We start from the raw sequence: 7751 nt of genomic DNA, 5'->3' as shown, positions 1-7751 counted from the left end.
GACCAGCGCCCTCTGCTGTGCCTGTGACTAGACAAGCTGCTGAAGGTGGGCTCTATTTCCTAATTCTAACTCATATCAAGGTCACACAGCACTTGCTTGAGAAAATGAAGCTGTTTCTCTAAATGACCAAATGTAAATTTATTGGAAATATTTTTTATTGCAACATTTTTTCAACAATGTTTTCTGTCACCAAAGCAAGACCACAAAATATAGTCCCACTCCCTGAAAGTTGTAAATGTAATTGTGATTCCTATAATTATAACATTACATGATATATAGATTGGGCAGCAAGAATAATCATTGAATAATCATTGAACAATTCAATGCAAATTTCACAATTATGACCAACTCAAAAATTGCAAACAAAACTTAAACAATTGTGCCCTCTACTGGTTAGACATCTCGTAGGCAATGTGGAGGTCAATATTTATGAACAGGTACAGTTCTTTCACAAAGCTAACGGTCATTGAACCTCTTATCAGAAGGACTATTATTTTAGAGCTGCTAAACATTTCCTCGGGATAAGAATATATTTTTGACTTTTTAATTGATAACACTTCTAAAAATATATATATAATTTTCTTATAAAAACCCAATCAGTCTTTCATCCATTCACCTAATTACCATGTCATACACAAGAAGATTTAAAGAAGTAAAAACACAACAGTAAAGAATAGGCCTGATAGTCTCATACTGTAGCACCAAAAGCAGCTTATCCAAATGATACAAGAAAAAACATCAGAAAATCAAAATTCATCAGATGATCAGATGAACCTTTTCAGGCCCTTCTTGAACTAACATCTTTCTCTCTCTCTCTCTCTCTCTCTCTCTCTCTCGCTCTCTCTCTCTCCATTTTTTTGCCACTATTCTTCAGAAGTTGTAGTTGTCATAGACTGTGTTGCATAGTTGATTTCTCTATTGCTGACAAAAATGTGTTATTGTAAGTCGCTTTGGAAAAAAGCATCTGCTAAATGACGTAATGTAATGTAATGTAATGTAATGTAATGTAATGTAATGTAATGTAATGTGATGTATGTCTCATCCAGCAGAATGTGTTCTTGTTCCCAATAGTAGTGATAAGGAGGGTGTGAAGACACCTGGATCTACTCTCCGTCTCTACCCGTAGAGGAAGAGGAGGAATGTGAAGTTAGGCTATTTCTTACAACATGAACACATGACTAATGTTGCAAATGATTACTTATTGCAACACTCAAATAATTTACCATTTTAGACGGATAAATCAATTTTTTTGAGTTTTGGATAGGTGTCGAGGATATCCTTGTCTTTAAGAAGTTCAAGAAACGGAGAGCAAGATTCTTCACCGTTATCCATCAGTCTATCGATAAGGTAAACAACTTTGTCCTCTGGCTGCGGGGTATTCATCACTCGTTGATACTGATCATCTCTGATGATGCTTTGGGCATGCACATGCTGCAAAATGAGGAGGGGCTCTGCTCTCAGACACTCAGTGAGTTCCACCTTGTGCTTTCGGATGGTTTGGACAGACCCTGCAAAAGACAATACAAAATAAATGTATTAATTAATTAATAATAATAATAATAATAATAATAATAATAATAATAATAATAATAATAATAATAATAATAATAATAATAATAATAATAATAATGAAAAGGGGAAAAAAAAATCTTGTTGGAGTTTAGCTGCAAAAGGTTCTGGGACATCCCATCTTTGACATCAGCTATAAGCAGTCATGATAATGTAGATAGCGAACTTACCAAGGACATTGGTCTTGACTGACAGGTGCAGCTGCGTATCATCTGTGTAGCAAATGAAATGATATGACGATTAATGATATAGGAACACATTAATGCTGATAGTTTTTGCACATGATCTCACACATGATCCAAAAACTGTCAAGGCATTCATTCAGATAGAGGTACAGTCTGTAAAGATGCATGGACAAAATAGACAAGTGACACTTTGTTGTCACTTGATCATTTAGTGTCCAGTGTCCACATTTGACTATTACATATTTATATATATATATATATATTTATATTTATTTATACACATATAACACATTTGACTATCTAACTAAAGTGTTACCAGTATTTAATTATAAATGTAAGGGACATTGTGTCATTTCTGTTTTGTTTTTGTTTTTATCACACCATGACTTACGTTTAAGTCCTGAACTGCTGTCGGACAAATTCTGCACTAGATCATTCCTGTTGATCCTGGTCAGAACCTTGTGGGTCACCTCCACAGAGTGTTGTTTATAGGTCTGCACCAACTCATCCACTGTGTCCTCCAAGTCAGCCTTCTCCAATTTGCTCGTTTTGATGGCTGGAAACCCTTCTGGAATCTCCGCATGCGGCAGTTCCCACTTGAATCTCTTGAACTCTTTCTCTCTCAACTCCTCCAGTGTATCGATAAGGAGCCTTTTCGTTGTCGCGCTCGTCTCTTTATCCCACGCCGCCATCGTTGCTTCCTGACTTCAAGTCACTCGTCAGTGGCAACACTAGACGTAAAACATGGAAAACATTCTTAGAGAAGGTTCACTTGTTGGACATCCGAGTACAATTGTGTCATGCATATTCACATAATGTGATCATCGAATACACATCTTGAAAGACTTCAAGCAACTATTCCTCTTCCAGTGCCGCGTGCACGTAAGTGAGTCCAAAATGTTAATACAGCGCGCCGCAGTAAACCGGTGCGGGTCCATCCAGCGTTAGTGCGTTTGGCTGGGTTTGACGGGCCGCCATTTTTTTATTTACTCATCTAAAAGCTTTTAGACGTTCCAGCAGCCTCAGAGACCATCTAGTGACTAGATGGACTAGATTCTAGTCCATTCGGACTTGATCCCTCCTTCTCCCTCTACATGGCTGCCTTCAAAACCACCACAGGGTTTTTATAAAGGTGGCAATTGTACCCAATGCTCCAACTCTACTAACTCTAAATTCTTTACCCACACCCATACTGGTAGGAAAATGTATATACGTTCTTTTATCAATTGCAATAGTATGATAATCAATCAATTGCAATAGACAGATAGTATGAATATCATGTCATATATCTTCTAAATGTGTCCTTGCGGATTGGCTTATGTATTTTAAGACCATTTAAAACTAGAATATCTGAACATAAAACTGCTATACGTACCAAAAACCTTGATTATGCTATGGCCAGACATTATAGTCAAGCCAACCATGGCTCCCCAGCAACATAAGATTCTGGGGGATCGAAAAAATATTATATATAATATATATATGATATATTATTATATAATATATCATATTATTAAAAAACATATATGTAGAGAAGCCTTTTGGATCCACACATTGGAGACCTTGGAGCCTTCAGGCCTCAATGAAGAGCTGAGCCTTTCCCCCTTCCTCTAGACGCTCTCTAATACATCTATTCTATCTACATCTGCTTATTATTCCATTGATACCTGATGCAGCATTTGCGTGTATATCCCTCATTTGTGTGTGTATCCCTTTAAGACCGCGAACCGCGTCTTAAAGGGATACACACACAAATGCTGCATCAGGTAGCCTATCAATGGGTTAATATGGGCTTGTTTTTCTTTTTCTTCCTCTGAGTGTTTTGTACTTTGTTTATATAGTCTGTAACACACTGTACTTTTTAATGTTTAACACTTACTCCTTACTTACTCCTTGTACTTTTAGTATGTATCTCTCTGTGTGGGGCTGTCCCATGTGAATGTTCTGCACCTCACAGCTCTGCCCCTGTTACTCACCTGTTGGTAGTCCTTTTAAATGCCTCCCCAGCCTCTGTCTGTCATAGTGTGAGGTCATAGAGGAGGTCTACCCGAGCGCATGCATATATGGTTTGTGCTGACATCTTGGACACGGGTGTGTGCAGTGTCCAATTTGTAAAGGCTATCCAGTCCAGTGAACATGCATTTATCTATTTAGATACTGAGAAGAACGTTCTCAATGTTATTGAAACAGTTATTGTCATACAGAAACAGAGTTTGTATTGTATAGCTTCGTTTAAATGCTCTCTATAGACGGTTTTCACCAGAGCGCAACCCCACAGCACTTCCTTTTTCTCAGCATTCGGCAAACTGCAGAAATATTCACTCTACATCGTTACTTTTGTTTTCGCTGCTCAGCTGTATAGACGGTTTTCACAGAATGGTCAGTCCTGCACTTGAATGTTTTTTTTTCTTTTATGTCCATAGCAAACACTGCAACAGGAAGTGAGCGGGGGTTCAATTTAGAATGTTTTTGTTGTCAAGTTAAAACCGTCTATATGACGGATCAGCCGAGCAGCATCTTGGTAAACAAACCGCGCCACTGGGTGGCAACCGCAATGGAACCCTATGGAGCCCAAGTGGCGCGAGGCTCGAGTGGCTGACTCTAGCCGGCTGACTCTGTTTACATTTTAAAAACTGCGACAGTTCACACAACTTTAACATGACATGCATAATATTATACATCAAACTCTTGAGCTACTTCTGCACCCTGTACTACGAAGCTGTCTTAACAGACCCGCGATCTGTCACTTTGATCTGGTTTGACTGAACAGGATCAAAGCTATCTAGTTTACCGATACTACGACGATGGTTTTCTACTCGATAACTGAAGCTGGATTTATCTGGGATCTGCCTGTGCACGCGCACGTTTTTCGCTCGTGCACAGGCGCGCGTCCACGCGAAAGAGGTGCGCTAGCCAATCACATTATGAACAGCTGAGTTGATCCACGCCCACACCCATTTCCACATCCATTTCCTCATTGAATGAAAGCGCAGCCACAGTGGGATCAGAGATTTTTGCGGATATTTAATGTAGCCTATGGCAGAATGAAAATCCGCGTTGGATATAGTCTGCGGAAGGACTGTCTAAAGCTGCCGCTTGTATTCACATCAGTCATTTGATTTACTTTGATCAGCGATTTCTGTCTCCTACAGCTTTGTGCGAGTGTAAATGTACATTAAATGTGTAATCTCAGTCTATAAATTTCCACAATCTGTAAGCCTATTTAGACCATAGATTTAGAAAGCATGCTCAATGAATAATGATCTCTATCACTCATTATGTGTGTAGTTGCACTGATCGAATAATTAATATATAGGCTATAATAATGATATCCTAATATAAAAGAGAAAACTGCTGGACTGAATTGAGACGATGCGGGCATACTTTTCATTGATAAAAACTAGCCTATTTTTGCTCATATATTGGCATACAGCCTACAGGACACAGTTCCAGCTGAAACATGCAAGAAGCCTGCATATTTAGTATTGGGGCTATCCCATATTTATCCCATATCTATATTATATGTATAGGCTTTTCTGGCATGTAGGAGAATATCACCCTCACTCCATTTGAGGCTTCGTTCACGATATGCGCTGCGGTGATTAATAGTGATCATATTTCTCCACGCATCGTTGAGCTGTTAAGACATAAAGTGGTAAGTAGGCTTAATTTAATTATGTAACCTACAGAGCCATGAATGTTTTTCTTATTCTATTCTCAGTTGACTGCAATCTATTTTTCACATGGCGATCTTATATGAATGGTGAGTGACTCCAGAGAGCCGATTATATGGGTCTGTCATGGATTTTGATCTTATCCTCTGAAGCTAACCTGGTCGGGACCAGGTTAGCTTTGCAGCGTCAGTTGCCATGGTGATTGAAAGTTAACTTGCTTTGTAGTACGGCTAAACCAGGTTTAAACTCAAACTTACTCGGATAAGGCATTAAACTAGCTTCGTAGTACAGGCTACAGCTCGCACTCAGAATGTCAAAATATAAGCGATGTGATGTATAGTTTTTCAGATAAACATTTGTTTGGCACAACTCATAAGCTGTGTCCCAATTCAGGTGCTGCAATCCACCAAGGCCGCGGGGTTCCACATTTCTGGGTGGCAAGTGACGTCACGCTGATTCGTCCTATTAGCAAACACTCCAGCAGGAGATAAACCATCATGTCAATTTTAGAATGCATATGTTGTCTAATCCTGCTGAACTGTGAATCACTTTCTTTACATTTATAGACCAATTAATGTAACAGAAATTATAAGACTTAGCCTAATTATAGCCTACTAAATTATTGACGGATGTACACTTGTTCAAACAATGACATAACCGAGAGACTGTGAAAGCACATGAGGCCAGAGGAGCAGTTTGAGTTTGCTCAGTTTCTCGACTACTACTGTAACTTTACTATGGAACTCAATGGGGGGGAACTGATATGTAACCTGTCTGTAGGCTACTCTTGTAACATGTTGCATTATGGTCGGAACGGGAGCGCTGCAGTCAGCCAAACGGCTGAATGAAATGAACGTGCACACACACACATGGCATTTTCAATCACGTGCTGTGGAATGAGAGGCAATATCCGATATGTCCTCTAGATTGCAGTCGCATCTCGCATTGGGCCAGGTTCATATCTGATTTATTTGAGGCCTGAATCGGACCTGACAATATGCGGATCAATGTGCTTTTTTCCTGCTTACACGTGTTCATGATAGACATCTGATATGTGCCACTTGTGAGCAAAAACATCGGAATTGGGTCACGTGTAGCCTACCTGATGCGACCTAGAGACTTTATAATAATAATGTTGTAATAACACTCACATGTTGCTTGTTTCTTTGTGTTCCTCCTGCTCTGCTCCCTGAAAATGGAGTGAACAAAGTTGCTTTCACTTTCAACTGTAGGCTACATTGTTGCTCCTCCTCCGTTTCCTGCAGTGCAGATGTGTTCTGTTTTAGACCCACATCGCGTGTGTGTGTGTGTGTGTGTGTGTGTGTGCGTGCGTGCGCGTGCGCGTGCGTGTGTGCGTGCGCGTGCGTGTGTGTGCAGGCGCGCGTGTGTGTGTGTTTACACTTTTAATTTGGTGATGTCTGATGTCACGTGTTTATAAGAAACTCGTTGCATTGAATAGCTCTCATATTGAAAGGAGGAGGTTTGGACAACATTCAGAGGAGGCTGGGCACGAGACACGAGATTCATCTTATGTCAAAGTGACTTGTATGAAATGATGGTTTTGTCTCGTGCTCTTGGAGAACTTGTTTGGCGACGTTAAAGTGTGATGCAACAGGGAGATCAGATTAACCCACGAGGTATTGTGTGTTTACACCGATTGGCCTAAAGGGGGTGCTGCTGCTATGACAGTAAATTTGGTCAGTTTCACATTTTGAAAGGGGGCACACACCATCAGTGTGATTAAACGGAGAGAGGAAGCTTCTTGTTAGACAGTTTACAGCTGCTTTCACGAGGTTTGTAAACAAATATTTTGGCCAAAACTTCCTATCCTGGCCTGGTATTGAATCCGTAAGGCAGGTGTCTCGGCCGTCAGGCAGGTGTGTCGGCCCCCCCCCCCGACACACACACACACACACACACACACACACACACACACACACACACACACACCCACACACACACACACACACACACACACACACACACACACACACACACACACACACACACACACACACACACACACACACACACACACACACACACACACACACACACACGCTCTCCATGGTGCTGAACCTGTTTTGAGTCCAAATTTGCCATTTTTGCCCATTTAGCCGGCCCTAACTACCTCATTCAAAAAATCTGGCTCAGTCAGATCACCTGCAGGGTGCTCTTTACACTTCCTGAAAGATTCAGCACAATCGCACATAAAATGGCATAGCTGTGGCCGAGCACAATTCTGCTCACTCACACACACTCACTTACACACTCTCACTCACACACACTCACACAGTCTCACTCACACACACTCACTTACACA

General features: G+C 40.6%; 1 protein-coding gene across 1 annotated transcript; it reads right to left on the bottom strand.

Annotated features, from left to right (window-relative positions):
* On the bottom strand, nt 1-6618 carry LOC310778449 (uncharacterized protein). Its single transcript, XM_083638883.1, has 4 exons — nt 6580-6618; nt 2146-2485; nt 1740-1781; nt 1-1508 (listed from the first exon to the last, which is right to left on the bottom strand). The coding sequence occupies exons 2-4, from the start codon at nt 2444-2446 to the stop codon at nt 1228-1230; spliced, it is 624 nt and encodes a 207-aa protein (XP_083495009.1). The 5' UTR covers nt 2447-2485; nt 6580-6618; the 3' UTR covers nt 1-1227.
* Between the last annotated feature and the right edge of the window lie 1133 nt (nt 6619-7751).

The sequence above is a fragment of the Poromitra crassiceps genome, assembly GCF_964638095.1.
Source record: "Poromitra crassiceps genome assembly, chromosome: 6".
Lineage (NCBI taxonomy): Eukaryota > Metazoa > Chordata > Actinopteri > Beryciformes > Melamphaidae > Poromitra > Poromitra crassiceps.
Note: the sequence above shows the minus strand (reverse complement) of the source record. Positions and strands in the feature narration are given on the sequence as shown.

What these genes read in the sequence shown, in the direction of transcription:
- LOC310778449 (XM_083638883.1), bottom strand. Translation starts at nt 2,446, where the DNA reads ATGGCGGCGTGGGATAAAGAGACGAGCGCGACAACGAAAAGGCTCCTT. An exon ending in CAGCAGTTCAGGACTTAAAC is followed by an intron (nt 1,782 to 2,145) that starts GTAAGTCATGGT and finishes TTTGCTACACAG; the next exon opens with ATGATACGCAGCTGCACCTG. An exon ending in AGTCAAGACCAATGTCCTTG is followed by an intron (nt 1,509 to 1,739) that starts GTAAGTTCGCTA and finishes TGTCTTTTGCAG; the next exon opens with GGTCTGTCCAAACCATCCGA.